At 34.2% G+C, this 18,325-nt stretch overlaps 3 protein-coding genes across 6 annotated transcripts; 1 reads left to right on the top strand and 2 right to left on the bottom strand.

Annotated features, from left to right (window-relative positions):
* Nucleotides 1-291: 291 nt before the first annotated feature.
* Nucleotides 292-6,001, top strand: LOC107433073 (ABC transporter D family member 2, chloroplastic). 3 transcript variants are annotated; one of them, XM_048465626.2, is made up of 9 exons: nt 292-1,093; nt 1,180-1,247; nt 1,472-1,798; nt 1,902-2,066; nt 2,912-3,140; nt 3,590-3,831; nt 3,934-4,258; nt 4,830-5,110; nt 5,694-6,001. In XM_048465626.2, the coding sequence occupies exons 1-9, from the start codon at nt 634-636 to the stop codon at nt 5,877-5,879; spliced, it is 2,283 nt and encodes a 760-aa protein (XP_048321583.2). In that variant the 5' UTR covers nt 292-633; the 3' UTR covers nt 5,880-6,001. The 3 variants fall into 3 exon arrangements, with proteins under 3 accessions (XP_048321583.2, XP_048321584.2, XP_048321585.1); XM_048465627.2 differs by having other exon boundaries at nt 295-1,093; nt 4,842-5,110; XM_048465628.2 differs by lacking the exon at nt 1,180-1,247 and having other exon boundaries at nt 811-1,109.
* Nucleotides 6,002-11,596: 5,595 nt separating this feature from the next.
* Nucleotides 11,597-13,346, bottom strand: LOC132799967 (alpha,alpha-trehalose-phosphate synthase [UDP-forming] 56 kDa subunit-like). 2 transcript variants are annotated; one of them, XM_060812712.1, is made up of 3 exons: nt 12,561-13,346; nt 12,353-12,454; nt 11,597-11,923 (listed from the first exon to the last, which is right to left on the bottom strand). In XM_060812712.1, exons 1-3 carry the CDS (start codon nt 12,741-12,743, stop codon nt 11,720-11,722), a joined length of 489 nt encoding a protein of 162 aa, XP_060668695.1. In that variant the 5' UTR covers nt 12,744-13,346; the 3' UTR covers nt 11,597-11,719. The 2 variants fall into 2 exon arrangements, with proteins under 2 accessions (XP_060668695.1, XP_060668696.1); XM_060812713.1 differs by having other exon boundaries at nt 12,567-13,346.
* A 217-nt stretch (nt 13,347-13,563) lies between these two features.
* On the bottom strand, nt 13,564-17,173 carry LOC107433080 (pentatricopeptide repeat-containing protein At1g79540). The gene is made up of 2 exons (XM_048465326.2): nt 16,753-17,173; nt 13,564-16,565 (listed from the first exon to the last, which is right to left on the bottom strand). Exon 2 carries the CDS (start codon nt 16,388-16,390, stop codon nt 13,895-13,897), a length of 2,496 nt encoding a protein of 831 aa, XP_048321283.2. The 5' UTR covers nt 16,391-16,565; nt 16,753-17,173; the 3' UTR covers nt 13,564-13,894.
* Nucleotides 17,174-18,325: the final 1,152 nt, after the last annotated feature.

Raw genomic sequence — 18,325 nt, 5'->3', positions numbered from 1 at the left:
ATAAAAATGAATATAACACAGGTTACCAAAAATTTTCTAGCTCAGCCGGAATAAAGAAATAATATTAAAATAAATAAAACGTGTAAAAATAAGCACTACCTATGTAATGTCTAATGCTGTCAAAATTGTAATATTTATAGCTGAAAGTTGAAACTAATTACAGTAGACAAACCAGAAGTTAATTTTTTTTTTGTTATATAATATAGTTTTTGTTTTTGGGTTTTAAGGGATAGATTGATGTGCATAATAATATGGTCAACGTTGGATTCAGAAGTGGGAATAGGCGAATATAAAAATGGGTGGTGGGCGTGGCGAAACGGGGAACGCAGAATGTAGCTGCGAAAGCTGAAGATAATATAACCAGTTTTTTGAGTTCGAGAGTTGCGTAGTGAAGAAAAATACTTACCAAAAATGGATACAAAAACTATAAGAAAAAAAGGCACACCATTTTCGTTATCAACTCCATTTGAATTTTGGTAAATATACTTATTAGGATTCTTTCTTAAACAAAAAGATGACCATATACAGTTATGATTATAGTTGGAGTTATGCATGTAAAATTGCATAAATATTAAACAAAAGAAAAAAAAAAAAAAAGAAAAAAGAAAAGAAAAAGTAAGCAATTAAAATTTGATGGCAATGGCGGCAGTTACAGCAGCAGCAGTGGCACAAACAAGCATCGGCCTCAGCCTATGTAACACGCAAAGGTGGGAATTTGTGTACCACCAAAGGAAAACGCATAGTCGTACGGAGACCCTCTACTCCACTCTCTCATCTCCAATCGTCAACACCACCATGTCGTCTTTTCTTAGGAGAAGGGTGAGGAGGAGTTGGGCATCGTTTGCTTCATCATCATCATCTTCTTCTTCTTCTTCAGTGAAGTCGTTGGGAAAAGAGGAGGTGCAGAGGAAGGATGCTGATCTGCAAACCCTTGTGAGGAGGCTATGGAAGGTAGCAGCTCCCTATTGGTCCTCCGAAGACAAAGGTCAAGCCAGGTCTCGCTTGGCTGCTGTCTTCGCTCTCACTCTTGCTACCACTGGAATCAGCGTCGGTTTCAATTTCCTTGGCCGCGACTTCTACAATGCTCTTGCCAGTTATTCTCTATCTCTGTCTGTCTCTTTTCTCTCTATACTTTCTATTTTTACTTTTTTTTTATTTGTTTATTTTAATTCTGAATAGACAAGGACCAAGAACAATTCTCCAAACAATTGCTGTATTACCTTGCTAGCTTTGCTGGTGGTATTCCGGTGAGCACCACCACCATAATTATGATTTTAGTATTAATTTTCTGCACCTGAAATGGGAATGGGAAATGGGAATTTGATTTTCTGTAATGGAAAATGGAAATGGGAAAATAGGAATTGGGTATTTGATTTTGTTTAGCTATAAAAACAGGTTTTAGTATTAATTTTCTGTATTGGAAATGGAAATGGCAAATGGGAATCTGATTTTGTTTGATTGTATAAAACAGGTTTTTGTGTTGAGAGACTATGCAAGAGATACACTTGCTTTGAGATGGAGGTCTTGGATGACAAGCCACTATATGCAACGCTATTTAAAGAATCAGACTTTTTACAAAATTCAATCTCAATCCATTATAGATAACCCAGATCAGCGTATTGTTGATGATCTCAGTTCTTTCACCGGCACTGCCCTTGCATTTTCTTTAACACTTTTCAATGCCGCCGTCGACTTGATATCTTTCAGTAACATCTTGTTCGGAATATATCCTCCACTTTTCATTGTTCTTCTTGTGTATTCCATTGGTGGAACTGCTATTAGTGTCTTTCTTGGAAGGGTAAATTTTCCAATATCTTTTACCTAATATTTTAGATATAGAATGCATGTTCCTTACCAGCCCAAAATTCATTGATACCATACTGTTTTCCTTCTCATTTCAGGAACTGGTCTCACTAAACTTCTTGCAAGAGAAGAAAGAGGCAGATTTTCGGTATGGACTCGTTCGGGTTCGAGAAAATGCTGAATCAATTGCTTTCTATGGTGGTGAAGAAAATGAAACACAACTTCTGCTGCAACGCTTCCAAAGTGCTTTTGAAAATTTAACAGTATGAATAATTTCAATGATCTACAATACTTTTTATGTTGTCATGACATCTAGTAGTTTGGCTTTTGGGCTTAAGATAAATGTACTGTTTTATTTATTTATTTATTTTTAAGTCTTAAGGAGCTTCAAAATTCATGCAAGATATATATATATATATATATTGGTTTACTTTTAAAACATAGTTATTGTCAATCCTATCTTTGTTTTTATTATCTTTTTTTGTTTTTATTTATGTTTGAACTGCTAGAAGTAGCTTGAGAGTAGCTCTTGTAAGTCGGAAAAGTTAGAAAATTTTGAAGTCTAGTGGTAATGCTGAATTTCAGATATACTGCATCTTCTTAACCTGAATGCAATTATACTCATGAAACTCTGGCATTGGCTTTTAATATCAACCTTGCATACAGACCTAGAGCTTCCATGACCTTCATTTATGAGGCGATAAAAATCTTAGTTTCCTAACAGTCCAAATCTTCTGATAATCTAAGTTGCTAATATTGTTCTTTTTGTATCTTAAACGTTGCATAGTTGTATAGTTGCAAATAACATACTTAAAGTAACAAGCACTTTGGGTGCTCTGCAACACACACAGAATAGTTATCATGTATATATTTTATTTCTGATACCTTTGGTATATATGGTGCATAAGAACTTCAATAAACATTGTATAAGTGTTTCCATACTTTTTTATCTTACAATTATATCCAGATGATATGTTATCTGTTTTACTTTTATTTCTACATAATCATGTCAACTCGATATTATAAGAATGCATCCATTATTATTTTGACTGACAGTTATATTTCCAGATTATAAGCTATATGAATTCATATTCTTTAACCTCTGCAGCGTCTGTTGATATCTTCAAGAAATCTTGAGTTCTTCACCAATGGCTATCGCTACCTTATTCAGATTCTTCCAGCAGCTGTTGTTGCTCCCATGTATTTTTCTGGCAAAATTGAGTTTGGTGTCATTAATCAGTCAGTTTCGGCTTTTAATCATATCCTTGGAGACTTTTCCCTCATCGTGTACCAGTTTCAAGCTATCAGTGCATTTTCTGCAGTTATTGATCGACTTGGTACTGTCTTCGGCCATTAGTTTTCCATATTGTATAACTAGGCTGTTACACTAGTTTGCACAGAACAACACAATTTAGAACTTCCTAACAAATCTAGCCCATTTTACTGATGCTGTAAGGATTATCCATTTGAAATGATTAGATAGATTATAGCAATTAGAGAAAAAAATGAAAACAGTAAACGTAGGTCTTGATTGGATGAGTGTGATTACATTTTAGTAGCACTTATGGGCACAGCTTCGGAAAATTACAAGACCAACATATATTGCTTTATTTTCTCTATAATTATCCTTTTCCATGTTCTAGTTAATTTACTGGTCCTGGTAATGTTTTCTGTCGTATTATTCTTTACCAACTGGCATGTGTTATGGAGGTAGCTGTCTCTAAAGCTTTTAACTTTGAACAGGTGTTTGCAAAGTGATAACAGCTCTTCTCTCCAATGCATACAGGTGAATTTGATGATCTTTTGGATAGCAGCAGCTCCAACTTTGTTTCTGAGCCTGTAGAGGAGATAGATCTTATATACTGTAATATTAAAAGTTCAATTGAAATTGAGTCAAATGGAATGGTGCCCACAGGCAAGTGCCAAAAGTTACTGGATGTAGAGAATTTAACTGTACAAACACCAGGTACTAAAGCTACGCTAGTTAGGGACTTATCATTGGCAATTAACCAGAAAGAGCATCTGCTGGTGAGTGAATTAGTTTATATATTGAATTGTGTTAGTTTACACCATAAGTTGGTAAATCTGAAGCTTTGAAGAATTTACCAATATTTATAAACATGTTAACAGGTGAGTGGACCTAGTGGCAGTGGTAAGACTTCTTTGTTAAGAGCAATGGCTGGTCTATGGACTACTGGAAAAGGAAAGATAACATTTTACATAACTGATGGAAAAGATCTTCGACCGCTGACTTCCTCAGATGTAGATCCTTCTCAACTAAATGGTGCCCATGATGTATGTGAGAAAGTTGAAAGACCCCTAAAAAGAAATTCTAAAGGTGTATTTTTTCTTCCACAAAGGCCATATATGGTTTTGGGAACACTTCGTCAGCAATTGCTTTATCCCACATGGGCTGAAGATGCAATTTCCACATCAGATAGTACTAAACCAATTGGTAAAGACTTGAAAATAATTCTATGCAACTAAATTGTTTAGTTTGTTGAAGATGCATTTCTAAATTGTACCTCCTAAAATTTACTGTTGAAAGCATTTATAACTGTAGAACATGTTTCTGTTTTAACTAATCATAGAAAGCTCATAAACTCATTCCTGTTTCACAGGAATCAACAAATTTGAATTCTAGTTAATCATTGGAAATCTCATAAACCCCTTTGTTCCTGTTTAGTGGAACAAACACCTTTGTGTTATAACTAATGATTGGCAAAAACTTGTAGACCCCCTTTCCCTCATAGAAACAAAGCCATTAGGCAAACATTTTTTAAATTTAGAGGAAAGGGAGGCCCATAACCCACAGTTGCTAGGCTCCAAATCTGAACCTGATACTATGTTGAATGATTGTCTATCTCAAAAGCTTAAGTTTATGTGAAGTGGGCTCAACAATATATTTCAAGCATATTTTCAATCCTAAAGCTGTTGGAAGTTGGATGCTTGTCTCTTACCGCTGGATTTTGTATCTAGATAATCTATGCTTTATTTTGGCCACTTTGAGAGCTAAGAATGCACAGTTTATGTAACAGGTTCACTACCTTTCTTGGAACGCACACCCAACTTAGAGAATGCAAATGATAAGAATGGTAAGCCCACAACGGAAGATCTAATGCAGGTTCTGGATGATGTCCACCTGGGTCATTTATTGTCTCGGTTCAGTATGGATTCGACTTACGAGTGGTCTAGTGTTCTGTCCCTTGGAGAGCAGCAACGCCTTGCTTTTGCACGTTTGTTGCTTGCAAGACCAGAATTGGTTCTTTTGGATGAATCTACCAGTGCTTTGGATGAAAGCAATGAGGTATTCATTACTCTTCATATCCTAAAAATCTATAATGCAAATTTTTAAAATCTTTGACTCATTTCTTGGTAATTAGGCAAGTATAGGTGGAAAAACATAGCATATGTTTTCATGCTCCTCACCATTGACTACCAAGATTTATTTGTTGATGTGGATTCCTAATCTACAAATAAATTGGGTTCATCGGGTCAAATAAAACAATTTTCAGGCTAGTCTCCAAGCGCATCAGAAACTGCTATCGCAGACTAAACTAATTTTCTAGCATAGGATGATATATTATACAGTCTCTAGAGTTCTTGTGCTAAACTTGTATAGATGGAAAAGAAGAAATAGTCAGTATAGCAAAATATCAAATGTATTTTGTTCCTCGACTGTGCACATCACTCTTACTTCTAGGTTTTTATTTTTAATTTTTTTGATATTACTGTTGCTTCTAGTTAATTTTTTTATTTTCTATGTACTATGATTTGGTATGGACATTAATTTCAGTTGTTCCTGCCCAGTGCCAAAGCTCTCTGTTATTCCATGTATTTTAAAAAATAGTATGCTTCTATCTGAGATATTCATCGTTGTGTCTTGGCAGGATCATTTGTACCAGCAAATAGGGAAGGCAGGCATAACATACATTAGCGTTGGCCACCGGCGGACCCTCTATGACTACCATAAAAAGATCCTTCGTATATCTGCTATTGATTCCAGTACTAACCAATGCAATTGGCACATTGAAGCCATCAATAATGACACCTTGTATAATTTACCAAATCGGTAAATATAGAAATCTTATTAAATTGGTATTATTTGCTACTGATCTTTTTTAAAGAGGAAGATCCGTTATGCTTTGGAATGTATTTTGAAGCGGTGTCTGCAAGGATGAGTTCTGGCCTTCCTTTATATTGTATTATTTCAGGGATTGTGAGTTTCTCACTTTGTCGCTACTGCTTACTACGAAGAGAAAGTGTAACTTTATGGTAAAATGGGAAAATAACTAGAGTACTTATGGAGGTAGAATGAGTGGGACACGAAGATTGCACCAGAATGTGAGAAAGGTAATGTGAGGATCAAAAGATTCAGAGTACCAGTTGAGCCGAGCCAAAGAGATGACATAAGGTTAATAACCAGTGGAATTCTTCTGCACGCATAGGAAAGATATTGTAACGACCTGTAAGGAGCAAGTAACTCGTGCTCCAATTTCTAATCTGCATGCTACTAGCATAAATATAAGATTTACTGGAATATAGTAGATTGTAGTCTTGTTATACGGAATCCACTGATTGCAATAAGCATTGCATTCACACAAAATTGTGGCCATTTGGTTACCATCAATGCCGTCCACCTTGGAAACCTTCCCAGGATCTTCTAGATGGTTTTGCCTAGTGAAGTTTTACTATACAATCATTAAAGAATCACCTAATGGAACTCCATTTAAAATGTGGACACGCGAATATAAACAATATTAAATAATATTTCAATATATAGATAAAATCACAACAGCATATAAATTCACAACTATGGTTTATAATTATAGCCTATTGTATTACAGATTATAACTACACATATATATAATATGGTCAATACTGCTCAATAACTAAATCAGAGCATTCTAAAAGTGTTTATAAAATTTAGAATAAACAACTAGTACAAATAAGTCTAGAAAGATAAACATAATAAAGAAAGACAAGTACTGCTGCTGTGGTGGAAAGCACAGAATAACAAGCGGTGTGCAAAGTAGACTGCCAGCTAACTGTCTAGATCTAGGGGAAAGAATTTAAAATAAATAAAACCGTGAGATAAAATATCCCAGTAAGTGGTATGGTGTAATAGGAAAATAATAATTTATTTCCACAAAAACTCTCTTAAGACCTCTCCTTCCATTTTTTTAAAATGTTTTTCGTTTAAAAATCATTTCATAAAACCCAAATTTGTACCCCGAGTAAATATCATAAAACTGATGCTTAAATAGTATAAAGCCAATGATCATTATAATATTATAAATTATTTTAATCATGTTATAAATATTGAGCATAAAATGCTATAAACATAATTTTACAAAATAATTATGAAAATACAATAAAAACCATAAATATCAGAAGAACCAATAATATAATCAGAAACATAAATAGTGTACAATACGATATACCTAGCGCTGTCAAGTGAACGACATCTTGGAACACCACCTCACAGTAAAAGAAAGAAAACTTGTGGAACAAACCTACCTCACTACCCTTGGCATCCTAAGACGACGTGGCAATATAAACCTGTGGAATAATCTCAATCTCACGATTCATAGCAATGATAAACCTGTGGGATGAACCCAATCTCATGGCACCATGGCAAACCCATGCACTATAATATAATACTGATCCAAAACACTAGTACTATATGGTACATCAATTAAAATTGAACAATACAGTATCCGTATAATAATCTTTTGAGATCATATTTTTCCAAACAATACTGTATCATAAATTATAATTTAATATTCAAACTCAACCGCTTATTTAATATTTTAAAAATTTCAAATCATCATTTCGTACTAAAGCTAGAAATATCCTAGTAAAATATATATCACCATAAACCAATTTTAAGTACATAAAATTATAAAATATTTGAACATGCTTAAAATTATATAATTTTCAATATGTTTTTTCAAATCAATTATTTTCTAAAATGATTTAAAACCTTAATTCAAATACCAAGATATTTAAATACCACAAGTCCATTTATGAACTCATTAGAATTGGAAACCATTTAAAATATTGTCAAAAGTCACATAAAATGATAACATATATATGTAAAAGCAGATATTTATATATACATAAAACAAACATTTTAATCAAATGGTATATATGTAAAATATCCAAACAACATATATATTATACTATATACCCAAAACATTTTAAAATGATATAACCATTCTAAATACTGCAAATTCTCACTCCAACTTCCTTCCAGGATCGTCTCCAAGTTCAACACGAGTACTTGTAATATAATAAAAATATTTATCAGGCTTCAATAACTAAACCAAAGGCATTAGTGTGTACTAAATGTCTTAGAATGATTTGTATATCTACAAAATTACATAAATTGGACACCAACCGGTCCAATTATACAGCGTACCCTAAGAATCCGATACCCAAAATTAGGACTTTTCACCTGAAGGCTAATCTTTCAAAATTGAACCTTCTAATGGGTCCTAATAATATCTAATTACACTAATCTAATTTCAATTTTATCAAATTTGACTAATTTCATCCAAACACAGTCACAATTTACCCGATATTTAACTAATTAACCCGCAAATGAAAATTCTATCAAATGAAAAAATTCACAAATTTTATATCAACGAAAAGCCAATGGATAAAAAATACAATAGTGTGCTCACTTCGGTCCAAAAGTGTCTTTAGTGGTCGAAAAACTTGATGGAAATCTTGGCCGAACTCCCTGTTGATGTATCTCTCAAACGATGAAGAATCTGGACAAAAGGAACACGAAAATGAGTTCATAGGGCCTGAAAATGGGGTGAACGGTGTATGGGTGGCCTGAAATAGTCGGAAAACATGAAAATTCAGTGACCCACCTCGCTAGCCACTATCAACTTCGCCAGCCCGATCTGGGAGCATCAACCAGCCATTCACCCTGAAATTTCATTGCTGAGCTCGCTTTCATGTGGGTTTCCCTTTGGTGTGGCGCATGTATGAAGTTGGTGGCTGAAATTGGGAAAACGATGATAATCCAGTTGGACGTTAAATGGGTTCGAAATGACCTGGTTCGAACCCTTGGATTTGAAGAGAAATTTCTTGAATTTAAGGGACAAAATGGATATTTTAGAAATAGACACTCCCCAAGGTTTATATTAGAGCTTTAGGTCATTAATAGATAAAAACTTGGAACTAGTTTGGATACTGATATAAAACCAATGCTTAAAACTTCTCAAAACCATAATTTTTATCTGTAACTCAGAATTTGACGTACTGTCAATCTATAAACTCGTATCAACAAGTTCTACACAATGGTACATCAGTCAAATCAAAATCTTAACTATAGAAAAAGTTAACCTGAGACCTACATACAATCTTTGGTCAAACCTGTACAATAGGGATATTTTGATACGGGTTGTTACAATTTTTATATTATACCAAAATATGCACCCATATGAGTTTAAAGTACTAAAATGGTGTTCAATAAAGTTTGGATGTAGACTTGTAGGAGTCAGTAACTAAATGTAGTGAAAAGACATTTTATTTGCTATGTAAGAGGAAAATAATTGTTCTTTAGAATATACGTTGAAAATATAGATTGTAGACATTGTTTCCTTTCTCCAAGGCCAAAAGGCCAAATGATCCTCACATTTAATTGGTAAAAAGAAGAAAACAAATACTCAGTCCAGAAGCAGTAATGCCACACTTTCAGCCAAATCTACTAAGAAAACCGTCATCCTGTTAAAGACGCCCTCCTAAGCTACACCATCTATCCATACTCAACAATGGATGGGGACAGAACTGACGGCTACCACAAACCTGCTTCCAGTAAAATATACTAGGAGAGACTCCAATTTCTCACCAGTGCACACCATTATCATTGCTATGTTCACCATTTACCGACCCATTGGAAGACTTGCCAGTGTTTCCATTTCAGAGGATTTTCACCATGGTGTATCGAACATGACTGCTCACTACTTATGGAACCTTAAAAAGGTTATTATATTGCATTTTAAGTTGTAGAAGAGGTCTGGCTCTTGGAAATGGTGCCTTAAAAATAATTTATTGGTCAATGAATCAATAACTGTTCACAAATAGGCCTGAGTCGCTCACCCCGACAATTTCTTGTCAATATCATCATATAATATGACATTTTTTTTTTTTTTTTTCAAATAAGTGCAAGCCTAAGCAACTGGGGTTTCATGCAGAATGAAGTATACTGCAAGAAACGGTTACCTCCATCCGCCAACCAGACTCATCTCTGCATTCTCAAGTTCCAATATCAAGTCAGGATTCAGGATTGAGCTGCACACTATGAAAAAATTTCTTCTATAGATAGCTACTCAGTATATATAATATCTTTTATATGCATGCCATGTGCATGCATATGTTGACGACAAATAAAGAGTCAGTCATATCTGCGCTGATACTGCCCGTTAAGCCCAACATAAATTGGGAGATTGCCCATTACATGGGCTGGTAGCAACTGCTCAACACTAATTTATATCCGAACACTCTTCCTTTGAGCTAAAAGACATGACATAATTTCTTCACTGAAATGTTATATCTATAATTTTGGTTGGATAAATATAAAATATTTTATAAATACATACAGAGACTAAGATGCCACCAATCAATAGCAGATTCCTAAAGCGCCTTGCCAAATAGCAGACTACAAACATTATCACCCTTATAACGCTTGCGTAAACTGGTTTGTTGGGCATTTCTTAAATTCTGTGGGTCACTAATGGTGGAAAAACCAATTGGTTTTGGTACTAATAATTTGGCCAAGGTGATGTGGAAGTTTATTGTTTTATCCATGCTGTGGGTAATTCAAATTGAAAGGAACAATAGAATTTTTGAAGACAGATGAGCAATGAAGATAAGCTTTCTCAAAGCTTTAGCATCTTTATGGGTTTCTAAGTTGGAAATATGTCATGGGGAGCTTATATGTTTTTAATTTTTATTATTGTCTTATGTTGTTACAACTTCTTCTTCTTCTTTATTTTTTTATTTTTTATTTTTTTTCTGTATTTGAAAAATTTGAGGATTTCGTATCCTCCTGAGGATACGAAATTGTTTATACTGATTTCCTATCGATAAAAAGGTCATTTCCTATAATAATAATAATAATTTACTCCTTTTTTTTTTTTTTTTTTTTTCTTTTTTTGGTTGTAATTCCTAAACCCAATTTGTAGTTCCTATGTTTTATGCAATTAAATCTGATAATTGAAGATTTCTCTCATCTTATTCATCAAGTATCCCTGCCAAAGATGCACCGTTCTCAATATTCTCATGTGCATTTAGGAATCCCTGATCTTTAATCTCAATTTAGGTTACCCTGGCCCTTCATTACACCTGTTAGTAACTGTATTGAGTATGGACAGCGGCCAAAAAGGGGCATGGACAGGGGCCCTTCAAAAAATTAAAAATTTAGGAACATGGACATCTGTATACACTGCCTCCAAAGCTTAACATCCTCCAAATTACTTTAACACATAAATAAATATTTGAACAACCCAAGATTGATTGACACAAAGAAACCAGTACTGAAATCTCTATTGAACTTTTGAAGTAACCAAAGAACTTTGAACTTCTAAAAATGCATAGAAAAGCACGGAAATAATTTGAAACCACCACAATTATTCTGCAGTCTCACATGCGTTGTGACTACCAAATTGAAGTAGGGGCCTGTATCATTCAAACAGATGTATAACACCCAGTGCTAGCAAACTATTTGTTTTTGAGAACCATATCTAATTAGTAGAACCACTCTGCATGGTAGTAATAGTTAAAATAAAAAGTACTAAGACTTGAATAGCCCAAGTATGCAGCAAACATCTCATAATCAAGATCAACAATTTAGATAAGCTAGCATTATGAATCTGGATGATGCATGGTACACAGACATTCAACAAATGGAAGCATTAGAGTGGCCTACTGCATTTATAACCAACAGAACAAGAATCACTTGAAAGAGAATTTTAAGGTAGAGGCATATAATTCCAGGACATATGTTTCTGCCAAGCACGGTTTCTTTGATGAACTGTTCAAATGCCAATATCTTTTGAAGAATTCCTTTAATCATATCAAGGAGATCAACACCTAACCTTACCTGTCATGTCAAACAATTTCAATATTAAAATTGTATATCAGAACAAAAGGTAAGTTGAACAAGCAGACATCTCTCAACTTCCGAACAACAAAAAAGAATAACTGTCTTTCAACTGTTCATCAAAAGTAGGAAGGAAAAAGATAGAACTATCTCTTCTACCTTTCAATTATTAATGATATGCCCAGAAATTCCATGCTAGCAGTTTATGAGCAGGGTTTAACAAAATTTAAACAAAAGACTATTTGAACAACCAATGCTTTAATAATAAGTCATCATGTATCTAAAACCGTAAGATGATTCAAAGTAGCCTCAGTAATATATATATATATATATATATATCAATTTTCAAGAGACTATAAATATGTATCCTTTAAGAGGAATGCATTTGTCCCCCAAATATATCAACATGCAGTAAATATTTTTATTTACCTCCCTGCCAGCAAATGTTTCTTTTATATTTTTAACGTTCTCTTGGACTTGAGGAAGCTCAAGTGCATGAATGAACCTTTCTGAATCTATCCCAGTGGGAAACTGAAAATGGAAGCAAATGAGCCACCAAAATGAGTACAACAATTTCAAGACTAGTAAATCCATCACAAAAAATATTTCAAGTTTCAAAGATTAGATATGCCAATACACTGACTGTAGCCACCCGATTAAGTCTTCCTTCGATCCTCAACTCCTTCAGGAGTATCCTTGAGTCCAAGAATGAGAGTACAAGCACAAACAAAATGCTGTGCATAGTCATAGGTGTGAAAACCGAAAGAAATAATAATAAAAAATAAAAATAAGGGTTATAATGCATATAGTTAACATCCATTAGTGGAGTCAAATGATTTAAGAAAACTAAAACAAAGGAAAGTGAAAAAAAAAAAAAAAATGTAACTCAAAACATGTAGGACTACCAAACAAATAAATTTAGTTAAATTTTCCATAATCTAAGTAGTCGTTGCAGTAATAGAAGTGTGTCATATAATTGTGGTGTATTAAAGTACAGCATATAAATCCTACTAATTTTTCATGAAAATACTTTAAAAAGCCACTTCATCCAAAAACTTATGAAGAAACTTTAATGTAGAAATATCTTTGTCAGTGGAATCTTTTGGAAGATCAGATCTTCAGAAAGAAAGATCAATTTAAGAGCATAGGGTGGATTAATATCATACAGTATACAACAAAACTTCATAATTAATATGAGTTACAAAAATTAAACAAAACAATAACAGAAAAAAAGAAAAAAAAAATGACTAAACACAACTATGTTTCAACACATTTTCCGTAAAGACCAAAAGACATTAAAAAATTATCTTACATGAATTTTTAAGTTCCATAAGACTAAAACAAAAATAGTACATGTATTTTAAGCCCATAAGCCAAACTACTAGATGATTAAAAGGATTGGAGATCATTGAAATTATCCATACCATTAAATTTTCAAAAGCACTTTGGAAGAGTTGCAGCAGAAGTTGTATTTCATTATCTTCACCACCATGGAAAGCATTTGATTGAACATTTCCTTGAATCTAAATGAGTCCATAATGAAAATCTGCTTCTTTCTTCTCTTGCAAGAAGTTTAAAGTGATTAAGTCTTGACATGAGAGGCCAAAAAAAAGAAAAAAAAAAAAAATACCAATCCTTACCTGCTGTTACATGGGCAGCTTGTTTCTGCCACTGCAACTGCAGCTGCTGCTGCCATTGCTATTATGAATTTAATAACCTTGTCCAATTACATGCATAACAACAGCCTTACTGTGTCCTATTGATTCTTTTAATGGAGAAGTTGAACCACAACAATTAGTATTTGCTTTCCTCAACAATATCACCTGCAATACCACAAGGAATCAGCACCTCATTACTTTGCTTCGTTTTCACCAGAAAGGAGGGAAACCAACAAAAACAGCATAGCATCAATATTTGCAGCTTGTCGTATATATAGGAACTGAAAGATGGGCCACAGAAACTGTAATGATATCATAGATATGTCAATGGTCTTTTCCACTGAGTGTTCAAATGACTATATAGAAGAATCTTAGTAGTTTGATAAAGATTGGCATCCAGATCATATCCTGCGGACTCCATCTTACTAATGAGTTCAAGAGCACAATTCTTTTTATCATGGGAAGAAAGAAGGCACTTGAGCAGCTGATTCCAAATTTGAGGCATCAACTTGAAACCTTTCTCCAATGTATAATGGAAAACATCAATTGCTGAGTCCAAATTCCTTTTTTCACAGAGACCATAAATCAACTTCACACAACTTGGGGGAGTTACATTAATCTTCCACTCCTTGAGAACAGAAAATATTGTAAAAGCTTCATCTACTCTTCTCGCTTGACACAATCCGATGAGCAAAATCATATAGGGTGCTAAATCAAATTCTTTCAACCCAAAATCCAGCTCAAGCAAGCCTTGAATTAACTTGTCAATCTTTCCATTCTTAAAATGGTCCTCAAATGCTTTGAGTGATTCTTTGTCCCTTCCAGGAAGTTTTCCCTGATATTCCAACCAACAACTTAAAGCCGATGAGACCTTCCCTTTCCGGCATAACCAAGTCATAAATGATTTATAAACTGCAGAGCTATATTGCCCGTCTTTCAACATTAGATCAAAGACCAGAGAAGCATCTTCTTCATTACCAATCCTTTGAAATCCATCTACAAGTGTTCCGTAAGTAACAGAATCTGGGGACAACCCCTTGAGTTTCATGTCCTTGAAAAGCTTCATAGCATCCTTAGGGTTTCCAGCCTTACAAAAACCATTTATCAAAATGTTGTACGTTGTGACATCTGGAACAACCCCACTTTCAGCTAGCTTCATGAGAATTTGGTAGGCCTTAAGAATTAATCCTGACTCACATAACTGCTCCATCAACTTTTTAAGACTATCACTATCAATAACCCGATTGCTGCCTTGAGAAAGACGAAGAAACAATGAAGGATTTCTTCCTAACTCCATGTTGTAAAACAACATCTTTGCTTCCTCAAGCTGACCAGACTTACAAAGTCCGTCAATAAGAGCATTAAATGTAACAACTGAAGGCAGACATCCAAGCTTTTCCATCTCATTAAATATTTGTTGTGCCTCGCCAACTAGCCCATTTCTGCACATACCACAAATGAGAATAGTATAAGTGAATGCATCAGGGAAGCGATCTTGCTTTGAAATCTGAAGATGAAGAGACTGAGCTTTATCCAAAAGACCCAAATCACACAATCCTTTAATCACAGCATTGTAACAGTAAGTATCTGGAGTCAATCCTCTGTCTGTCATCTCATCCAACAATTCCAAAGCATCATTAGTTCTGCCCATTTTTAATAAGCCCTGAATCATTATGGTATAAAAGACAGTATCCAGCTTAATTCCCTCCTCAACCATTTTTCTATAACAACCATGTGCTTCATCATACCTCCCAGCTTTAAATAAGCTATCAATTAAACAACTGTACCCCTTGAGTCCAATAACATATCCATCCTTCTGAAATGAACACAAGAGAGCATATGCTTCATTAATCCTACCTAACTTACAATATCCATCAAGCAAAGCATTATAAATGATGAAACCATGATTGCACTCTTTTGCCTTCATAAACAGTCTATGTGCCTCATTGATTCTCTTTGCCTTGCATAGCCCAGAAATAACAATGGTATAAGTGATCTCGCTAGGAGTTATACCTCTCTGCTCCATTTCATCCAACATTTTGAGCGCGTCATCAATCTTCCTAGATTTGCATAACCCGTCAATTAGGATGTTAAAGGTAGCTATATCTGGAGAACAACTCGACTTCAACATCTGGTTATAGACCGCTAATGCTAGCAAGACCACCTGTTTTTGCACCATTACATACAGTATTATATTGTAGATAATACCACTGGGCTCGCAATTAAAATCTTTCATTCGGCAAAACGATTCCACAGCCTTTTCAGCCATGCCCAGTTTCGCATATCCCTTGATCAGCACCAAAAAAGCATGGGACGGAATCGAAAGCTTGCATTCTCTTAGCTGTTCAAGAGTCTTCCAGTACAACTCAAAACCAGAATCCTTCATAAGCATGTCTATGACCAGATTATGGGACACCCGATTGTGAAGCCTCTTCCTCTTGACTGCCCATATGAAGAACCGAAAACCTAATAACTGGTTTGGCTGGTCTTGGATGACAGAGGTGACAAGTTCAGGGGAGAGACGGGGGAGAATGTTTTCAAGTGCATCTTCCATTGGATCAACGGTTTCAAGGATAGTGAACATTTCAGTGTAAGTTGTAGCTTCACGAGCCAAGGAGTAGAAGCAACGAAACTGTGGGGCCTTAAAAGCAAAATAGGGGAGAAGGGGTTGAAGCATTGGAGTTGGGAAGTTCATGGCTGAGGTAGGGATGCGAAGACTCCCAAAGGTTTGAGTTTGAAGGTGCAACAACAGAGATGGAAATGTATTTCCTTTGGTTATGATCAGTAGCCGCCGCCACCGGCAATCCATGGGGGCAAAGATTACCCACTAAACTAACTAAATGAAAACAGACAGATAAAGTTGAAGCTTCCCTAAAGATGCAATAACTGCAACAATATAAGCAGTACACCAAATACCAGTTGCGAACAACAAATTCAGGACATCAGAGTGGCCATAAACACCAATCACCATTCTCCATCCACCACTGACAGACAGAATACCAAAAATAAAAATAAATAAATAACCGGATTTATTAATTTCAAAACAGATAAAAAGGCATTCTCAATCTCCGTATATCTTCCATCAAAACAACAGCAAAGCAACCATCACAGCAATGGAGAGAAAGCAAAGTAAGTAATATCCTAGTGCGGTGATACTGAGAAATCTCTAACCTGGCTTTGCTGACGTTGGATGACCCATTGATGCATAATCCAAGCTTCTTGGTCGAGCTTGTCAGGAAAGAACTTGACTGGCTTAATCATAGTCTTGAAATTTGGTGTTACTTAATATGTGGACAATGGTAGCTTAATTAGCATTCCTGGTAAGAACTCGGCCGCCTTGAATCCTGTCCGTGAGATCCTTCACTCTTGCAGTTAAAGATCGGAACCATGGTGGTCCAATAAGTTCCTCGTCTATACCCACCGGCGGCTTTCGTCTCCAGAGAAGCGTTCGAAGAGACCCAGATTTGGAACGTCGTCGTTCCAAAAGGTGTACTGTTTGTGTTTGGACTTTGGAGGGTCTGAGTTCTTTTTGAAGAAAAAGAAATATGCATGAGAAATTAGAGGCAAATAAAAAAAAAAAAAAAAAGGGGAGGTTTTTTGTGCCATTTAATTTTACATTTTTATTTTGAGTGAGCTTGAATCAATTCATAAGTTTTTTTTTTATTGATTTTTTGAGCGACCATCACTCGATTTAGTCACTTTGGACTTTAGTCCAATATATGATCAAAATAGTTCAAAAATGTTTTCCTTATTTTGTAAAAATATACTATTATTATTTTTAAATAATTTAAATTTAACATTCTAGCAATTCTATTCATATTATAAAATTTTGTAACCATACAATATTTTTAATTATATGTGTCTTTATATTTCAAAAATATTTTTTGATAAAAATCATGAATACCGTCAAACACATAAATAAAATAAGAATAAAATATTAAATTTTTGAAAAAATAATAAATTATAACCATGGAGACAATTGAGTTTTGGTGATCAAGAGAATATACAAAAATTATTGACAAATTATTGATTTCAGTCCTGAAATTTTAAATATCTAACTATTTTTTATTATTTATTTGTTTTCTCAGTATATTTTTCTATGGTTTTTTTTTTTTAAATTGTTTCTTTATTCTTCGCACCAATTGTTTAGAGGAAAATTTCAATTGCTGCCCCTAAGATGATTTGGTTAATATTAATTTTAACTTCTGCATTTTGAAACAATTCAATTGTAGTCCTGTTGTTAAATAAGTTACATTAAAACTAATTTCTGAAAGGTATAAAAATAATTACATACAATAATTAAAATATATTTAAAAATAATATAATAAAACAATAAAAACAAAAGTAGTTAATGAATTAATAAAAAAATATTTCCCTTTTATTTTTCATCTTCTTCCCCGAACTCCTCTTCTTCCTTTTTCCACCATTTTTTGAAAAGATTTTCATGGCCTTTAATAGCGCACACACCTCAAATGCTTTTTCTCCAACTGAGTGTGTGTTATTGTTATTGTTATTTTTATAGCCGTGATCATCTTACCTTTTATCTTGGGGTCTGTTTAGGCCATAATATTAATTTTTCAAATTAGTATTTTTAATTTATTATAATATTATTTTTGAAAAATTAATTAATTGGTTTTGATTTCACATTGATTGGAGATTAAATGGTCATGTAATTTACACATATATAAATTGAAATTTTGAAGTTGAAGTTTGCAAAAATCCCACATCAGAAACACATAAAGCA

The sequence above is a fragment of the Ziziphus jujuba genome, chromosome 11, assembly GCF_031755915.1.
Source record: "Ziziphus jujuba cultivar Dongzao chromosome 11, ASM3175591v1".
NCBI classification, from domain to species: domain Eukaryota; kingdom Viridiplantae; phylum Streptophyta; class Magnoliopsida; order Rosales; family Rhamnaceae; genus Ziziphus; species Ziziphus jujuba.
Note: the sequence above shows the minus strand (reverse complement) of the source record. Positions and strands in the feature narration are given on the sequence as shown.